General features: G+C 37.1%; 1 protein-coding gene across 1 annotated transcript in view; it reads left to right on the top strand.

Moving 5' to 3' along the window:
* The first annotated feature begins 3,263 nt into the window (after nucleotides 1–3,263).
* LOC124359069 (juvenile hormone esterase-like) overlaps nucleotides 3,264–25,348 on the top strand; it is a 46,919-nt gene continuing 24,834 nt past the window's right edge. Inside the window, exons 1-3 of the mRNA XM_046811477.1 lie at nucleotides 3,264–3,485; nucleotides 15,984–16,133; nucleotides 17,417–17,567. Coding sequence (XP_046667433.1) covers nucleotides 3,309–3,485; nucleotides 15,984–16,133; nucleotides 17,417–17,567 — 478 coding nt within the window. The 5' untranslated portion in view covers nucleotides 3,264–3,308. The remainder of the gene's footprint in view (nucleotides 3,486–15,983; nucleotides 16,134–17,416; nucleotides 17,568–25,348) is intronic.

Genomic DNA, 25,348 nt, shown 5'->3' with positions numbered 1-25,348 from the left:
TAAAAATAAGTGAGAAATATTTTGCTATATGGTAAAATTACTTTCGTATAACAATAACCGAAAGTTTATATGTACTTGATTAATCAAGAACTTTGCAATAACTGATGCACAAGCCTGAAGTTTGCATCAGTTTGAATTTATTTTGTTGAGCAAATGTTCAACATCAGTTGGTTGAATTTAAAATTGACTTGTACCTTTTCGGTGTAAAGTATTATTAGCCCATAATACTGACTATAATGACATCAGAGTGCTCGGGACGACATTGGATCTGTCGTAGGTGCGAGTTACTGCAGACGGATGTTCATGGTTATGTAACAAGGGATAGAGATAACTACAGAATTGCCCAACACAGATTGCAACTCCACGAATAACTCCCGTCATAGATAGGAGACGGATGTTCATGGTTATGTAACAAGGGATAGAGATAACTACAGAATTGCCCAACACAGATTGCAACTCCACGAATAACTCCCGTCATAGATAGGAGACGGATGTTCATGGTTATATAACAAGGGATAGAGATAACTACAGAATTGCCCAACACAGATTGCAACTCCACGAATAACTCCCGTCATAGATAGGAGACGGATGTTCATGGTTATATAACAAGGGATAGAGAGAACTACAGAATTGCCCAACACAGATTGCAACTCCACGAATAACTCCCGTCATAGATAGGAGACGGATGTTCATGGTTATATAACAAGGGATAGAGAAAACTACAGAATTGCCCAACACAGATTGCAACTCCACGAATAACTCCCGTCATAGATAGGAGACGGATGTTCATGGTTATGTAACAAGGGATAGAGAGAACTACAGAATTGCCCAACACAGACTGCAACTCCACGAATAACTCCCGTCATAGATAGGAGACGGATGTTCATGGTTATGTAACAAGGGATAGAGAGAACTACAGAATTGCCCAACACAGATTGCAACTCCACGAATAACTCCCGTCATAGATAGGAGACGGATGTTCATGGTTATGTAACAAGGGATAGAGAGAACTACAGAATTGCCCAACACAGATTGCAACTCCACGAATAACTCCCGTCATAGATAGGCGTCAGATTTATAAACTGTTTCCATGAAGATATGAAAATACACACCAGTAAAAATATTAAATAAAGCTACAATATATTATTATCTAAAGTGTTCTATATCCGGTTGAGTTTTTGGAGCACGACTTGTCTGGATAGCAATGCTGGAGAGAGAGTAGGTTGATTCTATTACATATAAAGTGTGTTTGTTTGTTACTGGTTTTTAAGGTCCTGTTTATTCTAGTCTTGAGACCAAAAATGAACAATACAGAATGACTATTTACCTTAAGAAGGAGTCCAGAATCAAGATCATTGAATCAATAAGCTCCCTGGAGGTCTCAGACAAATCAAATTTTTTTCCGTAGGGCGGCCTACTGCCATGCACTTAAGCCTCAAGGGCCTTTTGCGCACCCCGGAAACACCATGAGGACTACCAGTCTACAACTTCAGCAGTTCAACAAACCGCGGAAAACAACCTATCAAGTCCTCCTGGGAAAACTCGCCACCCCTGTTCAAGCTACCAAAGATGGCATACCGCTCTCTTGCTATTGCAGGGCAATCAAAGAGCAGGTGCTCAGCAGTCTCCTCCTGCTCATTACACCTTCCACAGAGCGGATCCTCCTGAAGGATGCCAACTCTGTGTAGATGCTTCTTCAGGTGACCATGCCCCGTAATGAGACCAATGACCTTAGAAGACATTGATCTGTTTAATGAGAGAAGGTCCGAAGCCACCTTGTAAGAAGGTGACTGTAATACCATTCTACTCACTCTCAAACCCTCAAATCTATTAGTCCTAACAATCTTTTACTCTGTTGATGAGTTTACAATGGGCTGCTGGGATGGAAATTAACATCTTATAAACTATTTCACTTCTAATTTTGTGATATTCAATACATAAAGTATATCGATAAGTACGCACACTGACACGCCGGACATAAAAATATACAGTACATTTATTGTGCAGTCTGTGGGGAGTTAAACTGTGCTTATGATAAATTAAGAGAAGATGAAATTATTTTTGTAATCAATATAATTAAATGACGTTAGCAATTCAGTTTTGTCAATTGTTTACTACAATAACAAATTATTATTATTATTTACCATACTATTCTATATGTACTGTATATGTCATTAACAATGTTTAAAAGAATAATTTTATTGTTGGACGTATATAGTTTGACTTGTAAACCTCAAACTTCTGAAAAATTTTCAATTTGTAACTAATCCAATTTTTTATTTATTAGATGTGATGAATTAATTAAAAAGTTTGGTAGCTTATTTTAACTGTTCTTTTATTTAACAAGTTATTATACGTGGTTAGTATTTTTATACTTACCCCTCATGAAGACTACGTAAAAAATAAAATTTAAGTAAGTTACGAATAGTTACCAGCGGCTTCACATGCGATTTCTTTCTGAAAAACAGAAGTATCGTGGCCGTACTTCTTTAAATTACATTTTAACACTCTAGGTGATAATCACTGAAAAATATTCTGATCCAGTTTGGATTTCAGTTTAAAACATAGTGTTTTGAGGCCCTCAAGTCGGAAAGTGAAACTAGAAGTACCGTGACTTGAATTTCTCTCTATTTGATAGATAAAGTGATAAGCGTTTTCAGTTACAATTAAACTACTTTAGGTCAGCATGGAAGAATCTTAAAGTCGAAGTTCTTTGCTTTTCATTTAACGCACTCATTATTTTATGAATAATGGGCTCTGTAATTTAGAAACAGAAGTTGATTTTGCGTTTATGCCCAAGATCAAGAATGTATACACATACGTAGGTCTGAGAAGCGTTTCGGTCAACAAGTGAATACCTATTGCCACTGAATGTCTAAAAGACGATAAATCAATATAAACATTGTTTGTAACGGTTTTTATCAACTACAAGTACTGGGATCATAGTAGATCCCTTGCATTATATTTATGGGGCTTCTGGTGTATAAGTCTTTTAAAAATAGCCGTGAAAAAATAATGGATAAAAGAGTATTTCATAAAAAAATAAATCAAACAAATAACCAACACTAGTTTTAACTTAACGTTAGAACAGTTGAGGAATGTTTTAGTGTCCAGTATTAGTCCGTGCATTACATTGCATCGGCACCAAGAAGAGCAGAATAGTTGTCAGCTATCAGTAAGAAGAGCCAGGGTCATCGCTTATCCCACCTCTTGGAACTAATGTGGAGAGAGGGAGGGAGATAACTTCTCCTACTTCCTCGGTCAGATCAGTCCACACACTGGCTGCCCGTCCAGTTTAGCCACTGGTCATGTATCTCCTGCTAGCGCTCCTGGCCGGTGTGGCCTCGGCTGATCTGCCCCCCAGGGTCACCATTCCCCAGGGTACACTCGTAGGCACCACTCTAACTACCAGAGGGGGGAGAGAGGTGTCGGCCTTCCTAGGAGTACCTTATGCTGCCTCACCTACTGGTCACCTCAGGTTCAAGGTAAGTATGAGGTTTATTGTTTTCTGTACTTGCTATATTATACTTTCCTTTACAATGTCAATTACATCATATTAGTTTATAACGTGTATTCTGCTGAGAGCAAGTACTAAACGTCTATCCATTGGAACATCGGTGCACTAAGGAAGGATTTTTCTCTCCGACCTCGGACATCACCCCACTGGCCTTTAAAACTTGCGAAGATTCACAAAAGAAACGCATTGCAGCAATTGAAAGAACCTGTTAAACATTATAACATGACAAAAGAATAAATTAAGGTTGAGTTTGCGTCAGTACAGGAAATCTCTGACTGCTAGGTCGCATGAGTAACGTCGTTTCCTGTTTATACCGTTCCTGCGAGATAACGCAGTCCACTTGTCAAGAGCTCCTCGTGGGCCACCCACATGGGCTGATCAGAATCATCGGAGATGGCAGAGCCGAGCCGACAAATCCCGAACATATCTGAAAAACAAAGAATTATATTAAACTTATACCGATACTACATTAATGTTTATGCAATTAATTATATTAAAATAGAACTTTCTCTATACCTCCAAAGACACTTACAAAATGTGAGATGGTGCACAACGAATATTGCAATAAAGTGTCATAATTTCATCACATTTTGCATATAGGCTTAAAACGGTGGTACATTTTTTGATTCCATTGGAAAGCTATTAAAATTAATAGGACAAAGTAACACATTCATGTACATAACTTCAAAATATTTTAATTTAGTCTTTAATTCATTAAGTTCAAAAAGCTGTAATAAAGAGAATATACTTTTAAACAAACAAATTTCTAAATTTTAAGAGTAGTGCTCTTTTTAACCTCTGGGATATTTAATCAACTCTCGAATTTTTTTTGGCTACGCCACTGCATGTAACATGCTCACTTTGTTACATTAGAATTCCTTTCGGCTTGTTGGGTCTTTTGATATTCCGTTGTATTGATTTTTTTATATGTAGAAAAGAGTAATTGCCTGTTATTAATTATGTTGTAAAATCGTGGTTTAATGAAATTAATTTAATTGAGCTGCATCCTGCAACTTCGAACTTGGAAATGTAATTTTATGTACGTATGCTGCAGCAAAGTACTTAAAGGTGTTTAACTCAGAGTATAAGCTAGAAATACAGTGGTACATTTTGTTGTTTCTAAAGTTTCAAGGCGATTGACTTTTTAAATATTTCAACGTGTTGCGAGGATCATGCCAACCTTCATAGCCATCATAACATTAGTGTTGTACAAATTAACCGTCAACTAAACTAAAAACGCATATTTAGTTTGACGTTTCGATATGGTAGGTCTCTCCCCCAGTGAAATCTACCTTTTTTATTAATCCGGCAGGAATATTTATTACTAAACGGTATATATTTTAAGTAGAGCATATTTGTAATGCAGATATTTCATACCCGAAGTCAAAATTTTAAGTCTATAGCTCATTAAATTCTTGATATGCCTTGCGCTCAGGTATACAGAAATACAGAAAATAAACTTTTCATCTCCTCGGTAGAAAAAATTTGGGTCAGTGATAGACTTCAATGGCGCTCAGTCAAACTCCATGACTGGACATGCACAACTATTGAACTCGACGTTCCTTGTGTAGAAATGAAGTATAAGATAATCCTGCCTTCTGCGCTAAATACATAGAATTGTCGAGTGATCAGTTTATATAATTTATTTTTGTAAATAAACTTAAATAAACTTTTATAAATACTTAGATCATTTCCTAATTAGATAGTTAGACTATTTATTCTAACCTAACCGATTCTAATTAGGGTAGTGTTGTTTTTTCTTTTATGTTATCAGAGAAAGCGATTATTTTCATTATTCCCTTACGTTGTCGAAAAGAGAATGCAAAATTACAAAGCATGTAGCCCATATCGCGTAAAGCACTCTTGTTGTTAAGCGTTTAAGTTCTGTTGTCAATTCACTGTAATCTTCACATCATCTAACGATGTTTTGAATATTATTTAGTTGTTTGAAACGTATTAGTTTATACTTTTATTATATACGTACATCTTCATTCGGCATGTAATTAAATAAGTGTGCTCAGCTTATCACAAGTAAGACTCGGTGAGATAGCATTGTAAAACTATTTGTTTGGGCGTGATAGAGCTGAGAACCGAAATACCAAGTGCAGAGCGAAGGAAGAGAGGGATTAATTGATGGGCTGGAGGGGTAAGGCCGAGTAAAGGCCATGTCACACTGCCGTGGCGTCGCGTCCGTCCATCCATAGTATGAACGTCCGCGTATGCCGCGACGGTCTCGAATCCCGTCAAACTACCAGACACGCATCCGCGTCCGCGGCCAACGCCACGTCTTTCTAGGAGGGTGGAAGCTCAGTACACAATAAAATGTCGCTACTCACCCTTATGATTGTAGTTCACATTGCAGCTATAATATGTGTCCTGAGTAACTCGTAAAAACTTTGTAGCTGTAGCACAAATAGTTTTTGAGTTTTTGAAGGAGACGGTAATGTAAAACACAGGTTTCGGCAAATCGCTGTCAAAGTTTTTTAACACTAATATTTACAAAATGTTTAAACTTTTAATGTAGCATATCTAACCAGCAGCATATCTAACACCTTCACTTTCCTTGTCTTTTTGTTCTTTTTCAATTCTTAGCTTCCTTCTTGCTCTTCTTAGTTCCAGTGTTCCCAATTTTGCCTTTTTCTCCGAGTATCCCACTCTCAATATGTCAAAATTTTCCATTGAGCTTTCAAAATATTTTCCAGGGACTATTTTTAAGACCTCTAGGACCTTATATTTAGCTGTATTTCCTTCATTAAATGCCAGTGCAGCTTCATAGGCAGCTATTTCAACAATTTTTTCCAGCAATCCTCTTTTAGTACATATTAATCGGGTCATGCTAAAAGGAGATCAGTCTTCAAGGAACAGTTTTCGGAAAACTAAAAAAACTGTGTTCTGAGAACAAAAATAATTCAAGAGCATTTATTTTTTTAATATACATCAGACCATACATAATTAAATCAAACCATGTAAAAGGCAGAAAAACAATTTTTACATACTAACAATAATTATAAAAAGTGCTTGACTTATCCCTTTTTAGCATGAAATGGGAATAAATTATCAAAATATTTTGTTTTTATTGTATTTTATTTATTGAACTAACATTGTTAAATCTGTGTCATACAGTAAAATAATACATAGGTTAACTCGATGAGTTATTTTTAGTCATCAAAGTCCTCATGTTCTTCTTCTGTAGTGGGCCAAATATAAATTTCGCTGTACCACTCTTCCAATTCTATGGGGGTGTACGGTCGAAGCTTTATTATGTCATTAAGTTTAGCTTTCTTCAATGGTACTTTTCCTTCCAAATAGGTAGTTTTATCAGGGAGCTGTAAAACAGGCTTTCCTTGTCCTGTAAGGTTGAAAGTGTGACTTAATTCCGAGTCAATGAACGGGTGTGCAACAACTTTCCCAGGAAACTCACCTCTGTAAGTGTAGTGCATGAAATAACTGATTAAGAAGAGAATTTTCTGTTGTGTGGTGGTGTTTCTACCTTTAGTTTCTTCAGATACAACTTTTTTTTATAAATAACAAGCACGTGGTGGTGTCTACTAGGAGTACGCAGTGGCAAGAGCGGTGCCCCGGTGAGGGGGTTGGGGAGGTGCTTTATGCGCTTGCGCGAACCAGCGTAGCTTCGCCGACGTCGCGGCCAAGGATCGCTCCAGCCGCATAGCGCAGCAGACGGCGGCCGACGCGACGTACGTTGCGCCACGTCGCTTATGTCAGTGTTACTTGTCCTATTTGACAACATGGTTAGCAATTATTTTAAAAATCCATCCGCAGATGGACGGACGCGACGCCACGGCAGTGTGACATGGCTAAGGCCGAAAACATAGTGGAGCGTCGAGTCAAGAGTCAAGCGGCGAGTCAAGCAGCGCTTCATTAAATCCACCGTATAGTTAGGTTGACCAGCACATAGTGACGCGCCTAGCAGCACTTCATGCATAGACATGAATCTTGTCTCGCCGCTCGGGAATTCACCAACGATTTCTTTTGAAGCGCTGCTTCAGTTGACTCCTGGATTTCACAGTTGACAGCGCGTGTTCATTAACCTAAAAAATGGACGTAGAATCTTTTGTTTTGTCAGTACGATCTCGTGAGTCCATTTGGAACCAGCAACTGGCTAATCACCATAATAGGTATGTCCTCGACAAGCTGTGGAAGGAGGTGGGACAGGAAAATAACTGTTCAGGTACGTATCAAAATAATTGTTTTATTAAGCATAACCTACGGTTACAATTATAACAGTAACAGTTTTAATTTCTTTTCATTTGTTATTTCAGTGCACTATGCAGTTACTGTTTTTTAAAATAACTGCTACAAGTAGTAATGTTAAAGACATAATTATACCTAATAGTTTGGAAAATGGATAGGATTTTCTTTAAAATAAATTGTAAAAGTTTCCCGAATAAGAAGAGCCTCAGACGACTGACGACCTCTTTGCCGTGGTCTTCTTGGAATTTGAATGTTCTTTGGTTGATCAGTTTCGACTTCTGTTAGATGTCTCTCAAAGCCCTCTCTGTCAATTATGGTGTTTTGTAGAATGCAAACCGCTTTAACCAAACAATCAGCAGTGTAATGACTTGTTTCAATACATTTTGACAGTAATCGCCATTTTGAGTTGAGAATGCCGAATGTGCATTCAATACTTTTACGAGCCCTGGAATGTCTTTTATTAAAAAGGCATTTTTCTATGTTTAGATTTTCTGAGCTGTAAGGTGTGAGTACATGCGCTGATAAGGGGAATGCCTCATCGGCTAGAAAAACAAAAGGCATGTTTACATCAGTTCCAGGTAAACAATTATTAGCCGGGATATTGATTTGTTTGCTCTTCAACAAGTGGTAAAAATCAGATGAATTGAATGTAGCTCCATCACTCTGCTTTCCAAATCCTCCGACATCGATGACAAGGAATCTGTATTTGGCATCACAGATTGCTAGTAAAACTATTGAATAGTACTTTTTGTAGTTAAAAAATAATGTACCTGAGTGTGGTGGGCACATTATACGCACATGTTTGCCATCTATACAGCCTATACAATTAGGGAAGTTCCATAATTCCTTAAACTCAGCGCTTGCCTGGACGAATTTTTCTTCCGTTGGAGTAGGCATGTGTATAGGCTGCAATACATTCCACAAAACACAAGCTGTTTCTTTTACAATCTTGCTAACTGTTGACGCCCCAACTCTAAAGGCAAAGGATATGCTTTTGAATGAAGCTCCTGTTGCTAGGTACCTGAAAAATCAAACCAAATTAATATTGAAAAATCTATAGATATTGAAAAAATTTTTAGGCTTAATAATTTAACAGCGACAGGTTTAATTTTAAAAATAGTAATATACAGAAAAATTCCTTTTTATAGAAACATTTTGGTATTTAATTTGTTGTTTTTTTGTACAATTGCAGATAATTCGGTGCTGCTTACCAGAATACTAAGCAACGTCTGGTTTTTGGGTTGCGTCAATTACCATAGGAATTTCACGAAAATGTTTTGTATTTTTTCGTTTCAGATCATTTTATGATGGATTCCATCAAAAACCCAATTGTTGTCACGTACTTTCGTACGTACATCGAACGGACCTTTCGTTCAGTCTACAGGCCGAATGGGTTAACCGATTAGGACGCAATTTTCGAGTTTTACATCGGAGGAACCAGCTGATGGGATTTCAATCGAAAAAATTTCAGATTTGGCCCTATTATGGGTTCGAGAAGCCCTCTTCCGGTTTTTTGGGGAAAAATTATTATACGGACATAGTAACCCGTATAAAACCCAAATTTTGGATAAGTATCCTACGTGTATACACGTCCTTTGGTAGTCGAACTATGGAGTTTTTGTACAACATAGGGCCGTAGGCGTATTTTGTGATTTTAGGGGGCTTTACCTTTCTTTTAGGGTAGGCCAAATAGGTTGACTGATTGGGACCCTATTTTTAGTTTTTACATCGGAGTAATAATATATTAAGGTAGCAACCCGTATAAAACCCAAATTTCGGATATGTGTACTGCGTGTATATCTACACGTCTTTGGGTAGTCGAACTATGGAAGTTTCTGTAAAGTCATTTCTGTAAAGGTTAAATTCAACAATGTATTAAACGCCAATATGTTTGTAATTTTAAAATAAACTAAGTATACGATCTGAGATTCGCGTAATAGGCTGAACGAAGAAAACAGGACCATGTGGTTGGATTAGAGTCAATCATTTCAAATTATCAATCATGCACACCTAATAGTCCAGTCGTATTACCTGATTGAAAAAATAAATGTTTTCTTACAGCAAACTAATGGCACAATTTAGTCAAATACATCATAAATAAATAAAAAAAACCATTCCGAACCAAAATCGTCTATTAGGGGGTATAGGAGGGGTGGTTTTTAGGGGTGAAAACGGTTTTTTTGCAATGTTTGAGTAAACAATGCATCCTATTGAAAAAAGTCAAATTTAAAAGTTGTTGGAAATAAAAAAATCTACAACTTATGTTCTAATCATTTTTGCCCTAACCTAAAAAATTTCCCCAAAAAATTCAAAAAACCGTTTTTTTTGGTTTTTAATTTTTTTCTTTTACAAAAATGGTTCGATTGAGCTGAAAGTTTGATGAAATATACTTTGTTCTATTCTAAAAATACTGTATTTTTTTCATTAAGAAATATTCAGCCGTTATAATAAAATTTCACTTTAAAAAAATATTTTGATAATTTTCAATCACCATTTTGAAACATTTTTTTTTAATAAAAAAAGGTTCTCTGACGGCTCATTATTTTCGTTTTTTTGTCTATTTTGAAGAAATGAAATAAAAAATATGTAGTTTAATTGAAAAAAACTGCAGAAAAATTGAAAATAAACAAAATATTGACATTTTTCATTATACATTGTATTATTTACGTGGAAAAATTGTTATTATTTATTTAAATTATAATTTTTTTTATGTTGAAGAATTTTCGAATATTTTGAAAAGTTTAGAAACATTGTTGAATGTGAAAGTTGGATTACAGGTATATATAGTACAGGTATATAATAGTGTCCTTGAAGCAAAAGGGCGGGGTCAATCCTATTCTTCTATTATATGGATCTCAGTATGTTTCTAAGCATTCAATAATCAGCTGCTTTGTCGTCAGTCAAGTTATATTGGAGTAGTGTCGTGAAATAAGCCTCGTGATTAGCACTTTACAAGATTTTTGTCCATATAAAATACAAATCGTAAGTAAAACTTTAAAATTTTGCAAAACAAAATTTTATACAAATTATTCAATAAAAATTATTTAAAATAATACAGATCATAAAGCTTTGTCTTTGTACATACAATTTTACGCATGCTATTTATCTAGTAATTTTTAAGTATTTTCAGTATACTAATTTTATCGTGCTTTCTGCATTTTATAGATTCATGTAAATGGTGGAAAAGGTACCTTCTTGTATCATTTGTAAATGCCGCGATGGAGATTTGGTGAAAATAAAAAGTCGAGGGATAGATACTCTTATTTCGTCAAGTAAACAAAACAATGATCAGCGGTACAAAACATTTCAGAAATTGACTGAAGCACACATTCATGATGGTTGTCAATCGGCATACAATAGACCTCGATCAATTGTTTCAGCTTCCAAAGAACAAACAAGAAAAAAAATCTATCGGGAAGAAGATTATGAAAGAAGCATGTGATTTTGACTTTGAGCATCATTGTGTTTTTTGTGAAGAACCTTGTAACCAAAATAGAGCATTTCGCGGCATGCAGTAGGTTGAGACTAAAGAAAAATTTTATCAACTTTAAAGGGAAGAGATGTTTCAGAATCATTTAATAAAAGTCTGTTAGTTAGACTGAATTTTCTCAAAGAATCAGATGAAGTTCTTTTTATACCAGTGCTATTTGTAAGCATTAAGCAAAATAATAATGAATCATGCATATTTAACAATTACGTGGAAATTTTTAAATAAATCAAAAAACAGAATTCGAGTCTTAGTAAATTTTTTTTTAATTTGTATTTTTCATCATATAATTTTTATTTCTTTACAATATTTTTTACAATTCTTATTGAAATTTAATAAAATACGATTTGTATTTTATATGGACAAAAATCTTGTAAAGTGCTAATCACGAGGCTTATTTCACGACACTACTCCAATATAACTTGACTGACGACAAAGCAGCTGATTATTGAATGCTTAGAAACATACTGAGACCCATATAATAGAAGAATAGGATTGACCCCGCCCTTTTGCTTCAAGGACACTGTTATATACCTGTACTATATATACCTGTAATCCAACTTTCACATTCAACAATGTTTCTAAACTTTTCAAAATATTCGAAAATTCTTCAACATAAAAAAAATTATAATTTAAATAAATAATAACAATTTTTCCACGTAAATAATACAATGTATAATGAAAAATGTCAATATTTTGTTTATTTTCAATTTTTCTGCAGTTTTTTCAATTAAACTACATATTTTTAATTTCATTTCTTCAAAATAGACAAAAAAAACGAAAATAATGAGACGTCAGAGAACCTTTTTTTATTAAAAAAAATGTTTCAAAATGGTGATTGAAAATTATCAAAATGTTTTTTTAAAGTGAAATTTTATTATAACGGCTGAATATTTCTTAATGAAAAAAATACAGTATTTTTAGAATAGAACAAAGTATATTTCATCAAACTTTCAGCTCAATCGAACCATTTTTGTAAAAGAAAAAAATTAAAAACCAAAAAAACGGTTTTTTGAATTTTTTGGGGAAATTTTTTAGGTTAGGGCAAAAATGATTAGAACATAAGTTGTAGATTTTTTTATTTCCAACAACTTTTAAATTTGACTTTTTTCAATAGGATGCATTGTTTACTCAAAAATTGCAAAAAACCGTTTTCACCCCTAAAAACCACCCCTCCTATACCCCCTAATAGACGATTTTGGTTCGGAATGGTTTTTTTTATTTATTTATGATGTATTTGACTAAATTATGCCATTAGTTTGCTGTAAGAAAACATTTATTTTTTTGACCATTTTTAACTGCTATTTCTCCTGGACTATAATCATAGATTCCGCATACACAATGTAATAAATTTTTTATATTTCAGTGAAAGATGCACAACAGAAGTGGAAGTCCCTGAGAGACTACTACAGAAAAGAAATTCGAAAAATGCAAGAGGAGCGATCGGGATCCAGTGCTGACACCATTTACAAGTCGAATTGGCCCTATTTTATGTTATTGGATTTTTTGAGATCTCAGTTCAAGACGAGACCTACTTCAGGTAACTTAAAAGAGAAAATCAAACCTAACAAGTGCTTGGACTCAGCAGCTACGGAAGGCGTTCCTATGGCAAGCGACGAAAACTTTGATTTTGAAAATAGTCAAATTGAGGAGTCCTATGCATCTAATCAGCCTCCAAACGATACAGAGGCTACTGAGATGAGAACTGATAGAGACATGAATGATGACTTAGTACATCCCAACACCTTCAAGAAAAGTGCTATAAAAAAGGACAGTTTAACTAAGTTAGTCCAAATTGAAGAAAAAAAATTGGCTATACTAGAAGAAAAACGTGGAAGTAGGCATACAATCATCGAAAAACCTGATGAAGATTTGCAATTTTTTGAAAGCCTTCTCCCCCACATAAAACATATCAATGGTGTGGATAAATTACGTTTTAGAAATGAAGTTCAAAACTTAGTAATAAAATACGCGTATCCAACTAACACAAATCAGCATTCTGTATCATCTGAGAGCACCAATCTACATTCTCGATCATCTACAAGCCGATCTGTGTATCACTCTGAAACATCTACGCCCTTACCACAGCAAGATGGGGGTAGTAATTCTATCTTGGATTTGGATTCTTGGAATTCTGCTAATAGTTATTCTCCATATTAACAGCATAACTATTTTCCTACATCACAAAGTGAAATAACAAGCTATTTGTAATGTGTTTAAAGTAATAATAAATAATGTTATTTAAATTCAAATGATCAATTACTTCCTTTGGTTTAACATTTTTGAAACTAAGTCAAAGTCAAACAATCATAACCACAAGTTAAACATGGTTCTTACATTAATGTTATCACTAACTTCTCTGCAGGTTCTATTGGCTGTTGAATGAAATTTGTGTATTTCGAGGCCATATGGGGACTTATGAGATTCAAAATATATTCAAAAGTACTATAATCCATTCGAGTGTATTGAAAAAAACGATCAGGGTATTTCTTCAGTTGCGGAAATAAGTGATGGTATTCACCCAATCTATGTCGTTCCTTATTTACCGGGTGTACAGGGTAGTTTCTAGTTGTACTTGATAGTTGTAACACTTTTAATGCACTGTTTTCAAACAAAAACTCGTCTTCACTGTCCGACATCATTCTTGTGACTGCAACGCCGCTTGACGTCGGAACTCGACGCCCCACTATACGATTGTGAAGCGTCGCTTGCATCTTTGGTCTAAAAACGCGGTCCTTGACTCGCCGCTTGACTCTTGACTCGACGCTCCACTATGTTTTCGGCCTAAGGGGACTGCCTTTGGTAGGGGAAGGGCGAGTGGGCTACTGCTCGTGCATACACGAACAGCGCGGCAGGAAGCAGACTGAAAATTCGAAGGTGCGTGGTGTCTGTTTAGTTTAAGAATCAAGACAGATTCCATATAAATGCCTTTTTTTTCAGTTTGAATATTCAAAATGTTAAATATCAATCTCCCAGAGGGAGTAACATATTTTTAATTCCAAAATATATAAAATTAATATTTTTCTGTAACATTTTAAATGTCACTCCCTCTGCTCATATTCCACATACTTACTGTAAAAATTTGAAATCCTTTACATCGGACGTTTTACATTGGGCCTGATTATAAAAAGAAACAAAATGACTACTTCAAATGTCTCTCTCGTGAAGAGACAAAAATGGTTGTTCTTTTTCTGTCTTTAAGTGGGTATCTTAAAGGATTGTGACTATTATATTTTAAAAATTTCACTCAACCAAAATCGATTGCACTAGCGGTAAAAGCAACAACACTTCTTATTTCAATCTTGATTATAAAATAGGTAGTTTTAGGTTTTTCTATACTTTTAATTGTAAATATTAGTAAAAATGAAGTTTGCAGTACACGATATTACTGCGTGTATATTGGTGTAATGGCGATATCAAAGACAAAGTTACTATCTAACTTTTACTGCAGATTTAAAGACTATTTAAACACCCTAGTTTTTGTTAACAGCAGTAGACTCATACCTTTGTATGAATGTACATATTGTCTTGATGGGGGCAATAAAACCAATCGTCAGTGTAATGTATCACATCTCCATTATAGATTGATACATCTGATCTGTTGTATAGAGTTGTATCGTCCGATTATTGTATCACTTTCATTCTATAAATTGATCACATTGATCTGACCTAAAACAGTATAAGATCCAGGAATTTACGAAGTATATTCTTGCGATTACTTCTTCGCTATACAGATTATTAATTTAAAATACCTGAAATAGTGAATTTTCAATTCATACGACGTGTATATTTACCTTCTGTGGTTATTTAGGGCAAAATAAAAGTTTAATATAACTCTACACTTTGAAAAACTCTTATGTGCTTACGACATAATTAAACCTTGAGCAAATATTTTGAGGTAATATATTCAAATAATATAATACGCCAAACCTTTAAATTGGTTTTCAATTTGATATTGCTTTGCTGCGCGCTGGAGAGGTAGGGATTCAACGTTCTCACGTTCCCATTCCACCCGCAATTCAAGTAGTACTTCTGCAGCATACACGAGCGGTTCTGCTAGGTTGAAAGACACCAGCATGTCCTCCGCTTACCAAAGGGAGTCGCGCCGCCATATAGCGTAGTGCTAAGGTAGTGTTGGCACCACCACACTGCTATGCAGCTGTTCACTTTGCGAAAGCTTAGTTGAAGGTAGGGACAGATGTCTCGCTAATTGTGTTGCTGTTTCGACGTTGTTTCGTCTCATCAGGTACAGATAGACAGCAGATTGCAGCTGTCACTGTACTACAGCGTTCTCAGTTGATGATTGAAAGTTTACTCTCTCATCGAGAACCATCCCAGCCAGCGTAGGAGATGAACTCAACCACTAATAATTACATGTGGGTACATAATTCACTAAATGGACCTGCATTGTCAGGTTTGTTTGTATGCAGTCAATAACAGACCTGTATTGTTAGACACAAACAAAATATTTGGAACAAAATCTTTTCCAAAACCATTTTTTGACTCGTGTGAAGCAAAACAAGTAAAAGATACTGGAACAAATTTCCTCATACTCAAAAACGAAATTAATTTTATTAACCATAAAAATACTTCTTCTGCAGCATTTGTAGTGAAGAATAAAATTCATCTAATGACAACAACCAAGTTATTGAACAATTCCGACTCTAAAAAGTCAGAGGAGTTTCAGGAATGTAAGTAGAGTTCAGGGATGGAATATACTTGCTCATAACAACGAGCTTAAATAATTCTTGTGTCGTTAATTCCTAGAGTCCTCAGCCACCATTGTCCTGGGAGGGAGAGCTGGATGCCTCCAAGGAGGGAAATGATTGTATACAGCAAGTTGTCTTAATCGAGACACTACGAGACATTGTATCCGGCAGTGAAGATTGCCTCTTTCTCAACGTTTTTACACCAAAGGTACAGTGTATAACTATTTTAACTTTTAAATAACACGAATACACATGTTTCATTATGTATAATTTATGTTAAATTAGAAAATGTACTCTTCAATTTTAATTATATGCTTTTGTAAATTCACCTATTGCTTCAAAGAATCTAGTTAAAAAATAGGAATAATTGTTATTAAAATACACTAGCCCAGGTTCCCCACTAACGTCTCTTCTATCTCCGCATCTCCTTCTTCCTTTTTGTTAGAGAGCATCGCTTCCTTCCTCGTACTTTTCCTTCTTTCCGCTTCGGACACCGAGTCTCCTAAGCTTATAGAGACAAAAAACGTCCTCCAGAGAAACCTTGATTTGTGGGCCCCCCGTTTCTTATACTATTTCCCAATTTTATCAGCAGTGCTTTTTCAGAAGATCACTCTCCGCAGCAACTATCATTTCATGTTTTCTATTTTTTCTAAACTCTCAGGTCTTCTATAATTAACTGTTTTTAAGTAGCGATATTTGTTCTCGCTAACTGCTATTAACTGACTCAACTATGAATTATAGTATCATGTATTGTTGAAGCCCTAAATACCAAAATACCAAATAGTTCATATGTATGTATAGTTTTTAAGAGGGTCGGGTTTGTGTAAGCTTTTGGCCAATAGTTCATATGCATTTTTATGGCCTACATCGAGATATAAAACCTTTTGAGTCACACCTAGAATCGGAACTGTGGCTTCCGCCAGATTCCGTTAGTTTTGAAACACTGCTTTGATAGAGTGACCCTGCTGAAGTCAATTTCATTCCAGGTCTTTTAACTGTAGGTCTGAGATTCGCGTGTGCCATGGCGCATCACTCCTTGACGCTTCTAAGAGCAGAGCACCTAAGGTATATATTTAAGTGTAGGAGACTATTCCCTCGGGAGTTTACTCAACCATCAACCGCCTTAGTTGATGGTACAAACAAACCAGTCTCTAGAACCGGTTTGTGAAAGTGAAACAATAAATTTTGTCCCACTTTATACATTTCACACATTCTGGAAGAGTTCGTTTGTGAAATGAGTAGAAGGAAATCAGAGAGGAGGAAGATATGAAAAAGGGTAAAATAAGCTGCCTTAGAACGTAAGAGAAATATCTCTGATTAAAAATAAATACGCAGAAATAAAAAGGGTTTGCACCCCTTTCAATAAACCTTACGATACACATGAGCTAGGTTGGGAGTATTTTAAAACATCGTCAGCCCACCTTTCTTAAGAATACTCCTGGACAGAGCTGTACTTTACAACACTTTTATATCTATTGTCTTGCACTATAGGTGACAGGGAATGACAAATTGCCTGTCATGTTCTTCATCCATGGTGGAAGTTATGGGGGAGGTTCAGGAGCAATGCACAATTACGGACCAGATCTACTACTCGACAGAGACGTGGTCTTAGTCACTGTCAACTACCGGTTGGGACCTCTTGGTATTGTATCAATTTCTAAATTTATTTATTTATTGTTTGCAAAAGAATTTATGAATTAATAAATGAAATAAGTAGAAATGTAGGTTAAATATATTACATTTGGCGGGAAAACATTTTAAGTGTTGTGTACATCAGACAGGCCTATAGCTCCATTTAATATTTCAAACATTTTGTGGTAGTTTACTGAACTCTGAGTTAATCTGTTATTAATAGTTCTCTCATTATTTAAAGCATTCAAAACCACCTCTAACAAAATAACATTTTTACTTAAAAAAAATTTGAATTTATTTATGTCGAACATCGATAATACAGACTGATGTAACAGAGTAAGACGGCCCACATTGTTAGATACAAAAGAAATAAATCCATTAAAATAAATCTTCTCACTAGTAAAGACATTAAATCGGACGTCAATATTATTTTTTTTTGAAATATTATAATTATTATATGATACTTACAACATAAGTTCTAAAAGGATTTGAATCCAAACAGAGTTTAGTCCACAGATCCATTTCTTCATCTGAGTCATGATAATCTGGAAAAATACTTGGTTAGGTTGGGCGTGGAATCAACTACGTTGGCTAACCTCTTCATCAAAATTGGTTTCTCTTCTCATATAGTTGTACTGCCTCTTGCTTGATATCAAGGAAATGAGAGGGTCAGTCGAATATAAAATAGAATGAAACAAATATGTAGCTTCAAAAACCCAAGAACACGTTCTTGTACTGTGTTCCCTATATCTTCGCAGATCTTTGTTCCGAGCTTCCAAGCTTCCTCTGATAACAACTGCACATTGGACTCTATCTGCTTCATGAAATAAATAGTTCTGTGAATATTTGAGGGCATATAATACCATGGATACAACACTGTACAAATATTTTAGCAGTCTCCATTGTAAAAATGCGGAATTTTGGTTTGTCAATAGGTTGCCCAGATGAAAGTAAGCAGATAATTACTTCAAAACGCTTAATAAGATTCATTCTTTAATCCTTGAAGTTGTTTCATAGTGGGCTAAAAACCTCCATGCAGCATTGTCGTAGTTGGTAGTCCCATTAGTTGGGTTTCAGGACGTCAACTAGTAAACCCAATTACTTTCTCAGTTCACCCTGCACATGTTTCTTGATTCATAGTTTATCTTTAAATTTTTGTCTCGTATTTGTCACATTTTCAGTTCAAGGTGATAAGAAATGTGTAGAATGCATTCCATACAAATTATATGTGTATGTAAGAATTAAATTCCATATTCACATTTCTGAATGTCTACTGGTCTATTGCGAAAATTCTCTAGGTTATTCATGGTTTTTGGAGTTGCCCCGCACATTACACAGGTTTGGGATGACGTGACTATTATAATTAATAAATATGCCTGTTTTAAACGTTTATCAGTACATGACTGCTTTTTAGAATAACTTGTGTCGAATGGTTCATGTCTAATAACTACTTATAAAATAAATAACAATAACTTATGTATAATAATATAACAAATAAAATATATAAAAGTTTTAAATCCTACAAACTAATATTAAAAATCACTACTTAATATGCAAATCCTTTATTAACATATTAGTTGCTGATGTATAAGTTTTTCATTTCATTTTTAAACATGCTAACATCATAAGACTTTATGGTTTCAGGGAGGTAATAATGCAAGGTTGGGCCAAAGTAGGTGAAACTAATCCTCCCGAACTCAAGCCGCATTTGAGAAAAGTGAAGCTTTCGGTCTTGGCGGGTGCTCCTTTGAGTGATTTCTTCCCGATACGACAGTTTGTGTCCACGATACCGAAGCTGTCCAAGACATAGGACACTTTGTGAGTCATGCAATTTGTCAGGATCCTGCATACGTCTTCCACTTTAGTCAACCCGACTTTCTATTTAGAGTTTTAAATGGATACATGTTCTTGCTGATTCAGTTAAAAAATGATCCTAACGGCCAAGTTTAGCACTGTTTGAAATCTACAAGCTGAGATACTATTTCCGTATGCAGGGTACCAGTTGTAAAACACTGACAATATAAGTGACTGCATGATCTGCAGCAATGCGGACTCTGGAAGCAAATTTCTAAATCTATCCAGACCTCTCAGTCTACCCAAGGCACACTGTGCAGCATATGTTATGGTCACTAAAAGTGAGTCCTGAATCCAGTATGACACCCAAAGTTTTCACTTTGTCACACACTGCCAAACTACTGCTACACAGCCTGATCTGTAAATCAGTCTCATCAGGGTCTGTAAAATAGTGTTTGAGGGCACGTGAAGAACTATGCACTTGTCTGTGTTCAGATTAAGGCCATTAGTCACTGACCACAGGCTCACACTGAGTAAATCAGAGTTTATTTGACCAATAGCCTCGCCCAACCTGTCCGGGTCATATGACAAGTGCAACTGACAATCATTCACAAACAAATGAGGAGTACAATACTGCACACACCTGGGAAAGTCAGAAGTGTACAGATTGAACAAAATTGGACCAATACAGCTGCCTTGGGTCACTCCGCTTTCGGGCATGCGGCAATGATGAGACACCACCGATTGTGGTTATCTGCGGTCTCCCACCGAGGCATGAACGTATCCAGTTTAAGACCTTTTGTCCAAAACCATAGTTATTCATCTTAGCCACCAACATATCATAATTAATAGAGTCAAAAGATTGCGAATAACCTAGCAAAACTACAGAGCTTACTCTACCTCTGTAATTTTCATCCACCAAATCACTAGACGTATTTGAGAGGACAGTGCAGGTACTATGGTTTTCTCTAAATCCAGATTGGAATGATGGCAATATATCATTCGTTTTTATATGTGTGCTTATCTGGTGAACTACTATTTTCTCTAGAACTTTTGGTATAGCTGGAAGGATTGATATAGGCCTCAGATGCTTGACACTTGTAGGGGTCGATACTTTAGGCAACGGGTGAATAATACTGGTTTTCCAATTTGGAGAAAAAGTCTTACTTTTTAGAAGGGTATTGATTAAACGGGTCAACGCTTCAGAATAAAAAGCTACAGCTTTTAACATATTTATTAAAATACCATAAGTACCGACAGCACTAGATTTTATCTCACCCATTTCCAATTTAACTCCGTTGTCCGTCACAGCTTGGAATTGGAATTCTTCGTCAATATTATCCATTTTAGTTGCTATGTACAAATCCATGGTTTCTTTGCTGATATCATTATTATTCCCTATTCTAACAAAACACTAATTTATTTCATCAACCGTTATATCAGGAGTTAGGAAACTTCCATTATTATTGCCGACGATATCACATTCCTTTAAACACTTCCAGAAGTGTTGGAGGTTTTTAGAAGAAGCCAGATTCTTCCCAAAGTATGCCTTTTTTGTTTATTTATCAGTTCATTCAACTCATTTCTAGTGTTTATATCTTATTTTCAATATTTTGTTGGTAATTTATTTTTCAATTTGGTCAGCTTTACAATTCACGGTTTCCCCAATGTGCTTTTATTTTTGTCACTCTCTTGCAAACGATTAGAGCATTTTCGTCAAAAACCTTACTTATATTTTAAGTAATAATTGTTTCTACGCCATCAACTTCGCTTTGTTAACATGAAACCTGGAGAAATCTCTATAAGAAATCAATTTAGGATCAATCTTATCTTTCCTTATGTTAACTACACAATACAATAGCTTGTTGCCTTACTTTATACCTTACTTTATGCCTTACTATCTTTACACCTCTGAGGTCGGTAATGTCTGCTGCATCAATAATGCCGTTCCTTTCGATTTCAACCGACTTGTTCACTATGATGTGGTCTAACAAAGTGGCCGAATAAGCTGTGACTATTTTGGGCTCATGTATTAGTTGAATTGCATTCGATTCTCTCAAGAGTCGGGTTAAAAACTTAGTCTTGATGTATGACCTCGAGAGCAAATCTAATATTTGTGTCACCCAAAAACAAGACATTGTTCACCTCGACAGCAAGATCAACCAAAATGGAGTGAAAAAAGGCCGCAAGGGATGTATACTTTACATTCGGTGGTCGATAGTTCACACAAACACCGATCTTTACTCCTCGAAAGTTTAAGACAACACAGATATACTCGATACCAGGGTCAATATCGATTGATAAGTAATGTCGCTCAAACACAACACCGCGCTTGATATAGATAGCGACACTACCGCCTACTCGGTCGCCATCACAACTAGCCCGGTAATTGCGATCGCACCGCAGCATAGTATAGCCTGGCATAGTGTAGTAGTCACAAGGAGTGTCAGGATGCAGCCACGTTTCAGTTATACCAAATATATCCAACCAAAGTCACTCACAAACGCTCTAAATTCGTCAAACACCGTATTGAGCGATCGTTTAGGTGAGCGACTCTCAGATGGTTTTTGTCCCCCCCCCCCCCCCCGAGGGCAGGCAGTTTCCCGAGGGATGAGGAGAGCTTGGGCTCACACAAGGAGCGGGGATGGAGACCTCATCCTCATTCTCAGGAAGAAAACTGGACAGTATATATAACGTCTTGGAATAGCTTGCCCTTTTACGGTTCAAATGGATGTCATCTCGGGAGGGATCCCTCCTGCCAACAGAACAGTTAGCCTTTACGTAAATGACATCAAAATTGTTACACATTAACTCCAACTGGGAATTAAAGTCAAACAACGCTACGTAACCAATATCACACCGAATTAAGACTCTGTTCAAAATTGTTTTTGAATTTTCGTTTTTGCAGTATAAAGGAAAACAGCTACATGAAAATAGATTACTGATGGCCTAGTCCCAATGTATTGCAACAATCTGTTCTTAATATCTATTATTTTCCCCCCCCCCCCTGGTAAACACTGCATATTAACTTCCTTATCCACACAGTTTTTACTTGCGTTTGTGCAAGTATGAGTCTCCGATTAATAAAGCATTTTCTGGATAGGTCTTCAAGTGAAAGAAGATAAGAATGTAAGGGATAAACCTGCAGCGGTTTGAGATGCCGGCAAGCTTATGCTGCTGTTGGCCGAACGATGGTAGTCCTCTTCAATAGGGGTAGTAGTATGGTCGGCATGTAGGAACGATGTAGAATGTCGCACGTCGGCCGCCATCAACAGAGCAGCAGCAGTGCATCGGTCTGCAGATTCCTGACTTTCGACTTTCTGACTCGACTCCAGTTGCACCATCTCCTCCTTCAGGCACTTCAAGTCAGCCTTCAGCACCTCAATCGTGGCCAAAAGACACTTCCATTCAACAGTCAAGGTAGCTAAGTTGTCCTCACTTTCTTCTCGCAGTCTGAATAATTCTGAATTTACGTTAATGTTATGAATGTCCTAATACGATGACCTGTAGGTACTGCAACACAAGTCTCGCAGTTGTGTCAGAGTAAGCGTATTCACATGCACTGGTATGTCTTGTACTTATACAGAACGTCAAATACATAAATATGGTTAGAAAGATATAAAAGTCACTGTATTACTCACTCTTTATACTAGTACAATACTAGATGTCTTCAGGCTTATTACTCACATAAAAAAGTTCAGTAACCAACATATAAATAGAACTCAGATTTTAAACCAGTATAATTGAACTAAATAATCACGGGCCAATGCAGGCTTGATTTTGTGTTCAAGTAGTCAGCTGATCCAAACGTTATAACGTAGTTATCAGCTACGAGTAGTAACGTAGTTATAGCGCCAAACATTTTTCCATCACTCATAGTGAGCTTTGGGTGAAGAACACATCGATTTTTACATCACACAACTCTACACAAAGGTAGGATGGTCTTGGAGATGTGGTCTCCAATATTGTGTAGTTAATTTCTATTAATTCCTGCGTCTCGCGTTCAAACATAATTTTCAGGAGGCATCAAAATCAGATATCTATCCTATGGTTTTGGGTTAAGCCATATCACTATATTTATTTCGAGTTTAAGTGGACCGACACAAATGGTGAATATAAAAAAATCACAAACCTCGTCACTCGAAATCCTTTGTTTATATAATGAGTAGCCTGAGCTGCCGTCACATCCCACTTTAGTATGTGTTAAAGCATCTGAAAGTTGCTAAGGATTTATACAACTAGACAGGTTCAAAGCAGACAAAAACCTCGCGGCAATGTGGTTAACTAAGCCCTATAATGTAACTTTAGCAGAGGCTTCGATTATTGTAACGGTGTTGTGATCAGGATAATAAGCTTCTTTATCTTTTTCCCCCCTTGGGGCGGCCTACTGCCATGCACTTAAGCCTCAAGGGCTTTTTGCGCACCCCGGAAACACACCATGAGGCCCACCAGTCTACAACTTCAGCAGTTCAACAAACCGCCGAAAACAACCTATCAAGTCCTCCTGGGAAAATTCACCACCCCAAACTACCAAAGATGGCATACCGCTCTCTTGCTATTGCAGGGCAATCAAAGAGCAGGTGCTCAGCAGTCTCCTCCTGCTCATTACACCTTCCACAGAGCGGATCCTCCTGAAGGATGCCAACTCTGTGAAGATGCTTCCTCAGGTGACCATGCCCCGTAATGAGACCAATGACTTTAGAAGACATTGATCTGTTTAATGAGAGAAGGTCCGAAGCCACCTTGGAGGAAGGTGACTGTAATACCATTCTACTCACTCTCAGACCCGGATGCAACCTCCACCTTCTCCCATGCTCCGCACGAATCCATTTCGAGACAATCCTAGAGGATTCACACCTTGAAACACCGCAGAACGGTTGAGGGCCCGTCATAATTGTCGATGAGCCCTGGTTGGCCAGGGCATCAGCTCTTTCGTTCCCAAGAATCCCCTCATGACCAGGAACCCAACAAACGGTTACATTGTTGATTCTGGCAAGGGAGGAAACGGTCTGATAGCAATCCCAAACCAGTTTGGATTTGATCACGCAAGAATCCAGCGCCATCAGCGCTGCTTGACTGTCCGTGAAGATGTTAATCGTCTTGCCTCTATACGCAGACGAAGATTCTCACGAGCACATTCCATAATAGCTGCGACCTCCGCTTGAAAGACTGTCGGATACGGACCCACCCATAGGAACCACCAGCTCCCTACATGGTCTCACTCCCAGAATTCCATCGCCTGTGCCGCTTTTTGTTTTGGAGCCGACTGTGAACCATTCGAGCTCCGCTGGTGGAAGAGGTTTCTTCCCCTCTGACCAATCATCCCTTGAGGGTAACATAATCCTAAAGGGTTTTTCAAAGGAAAATTTTTGTGGCATCTGATCAGAGATCATGTGCAAAGCATCCTCCTGTATCAGAGTGCTAATTCTGCAGTGCCCACTGCTGCAGCCCGACCAGAGTCCCATCTGCTGAAGACAGTAGGCACTCCTCCTGGCCATAGCTCGAATGACAATGTCCAGGGGGGCGAGATTAAGACAACAGTCCAGAGCCGCGCCTGGCGTCCAAAGCCCCAGTGATAGCAAGGCAGGCCATCCTTTGGATACCCGCCAGACGAGCTACCACCGTCTTGGCCTCCGTTTTTGGCCACCATACGACAGCTCCGTACATTAGTGCAGGTCTGACCACGGAAACATAAAGACAGTACAAGAGCCTCGGCTTCAGTCCCCAGGGCCCACCTATCACACGTCTGTATTGCATTAGACACCACTTACCCCTGGCAATGACCCTTTCTAGATGAGGTCCCCAGTTTAGAACCCTATCTAGGATCACGCCCAGGTACATGACCTCAGACTTCAGCTCAACGGGTGAGCCTTTAAATAGAAAGGGACCAATGCCCTCCATCTGTCGCCTCCTGGTAAAGGCAACCACGGCAGCCTTGGTGGGGTTGGCGGTGAGGCCAACCTTATCACACCAATTTCCCACCATGTTCAGAGCAGC

This window comes from Homalodisca vitripennis, chromosome 4 (genome assembly GCF_021130785.1).
Source record: "Homalodisca vitripennis isolate AUS2020 chromosome 4, UT_GWSS_2.1, whole genome shotgun sequence".
NCBI lineage: Eukaryota > Metazoa > Arthropoda > Insecta > Hemiptera > Cicadellidae > Homalodisca > Homalodisca vitripennis.
The sequence above is the reverse complement of the archived record's forward strand: the minus strand, read 5'-3'. Positions and strand labels throughout refer to the sequence as shown.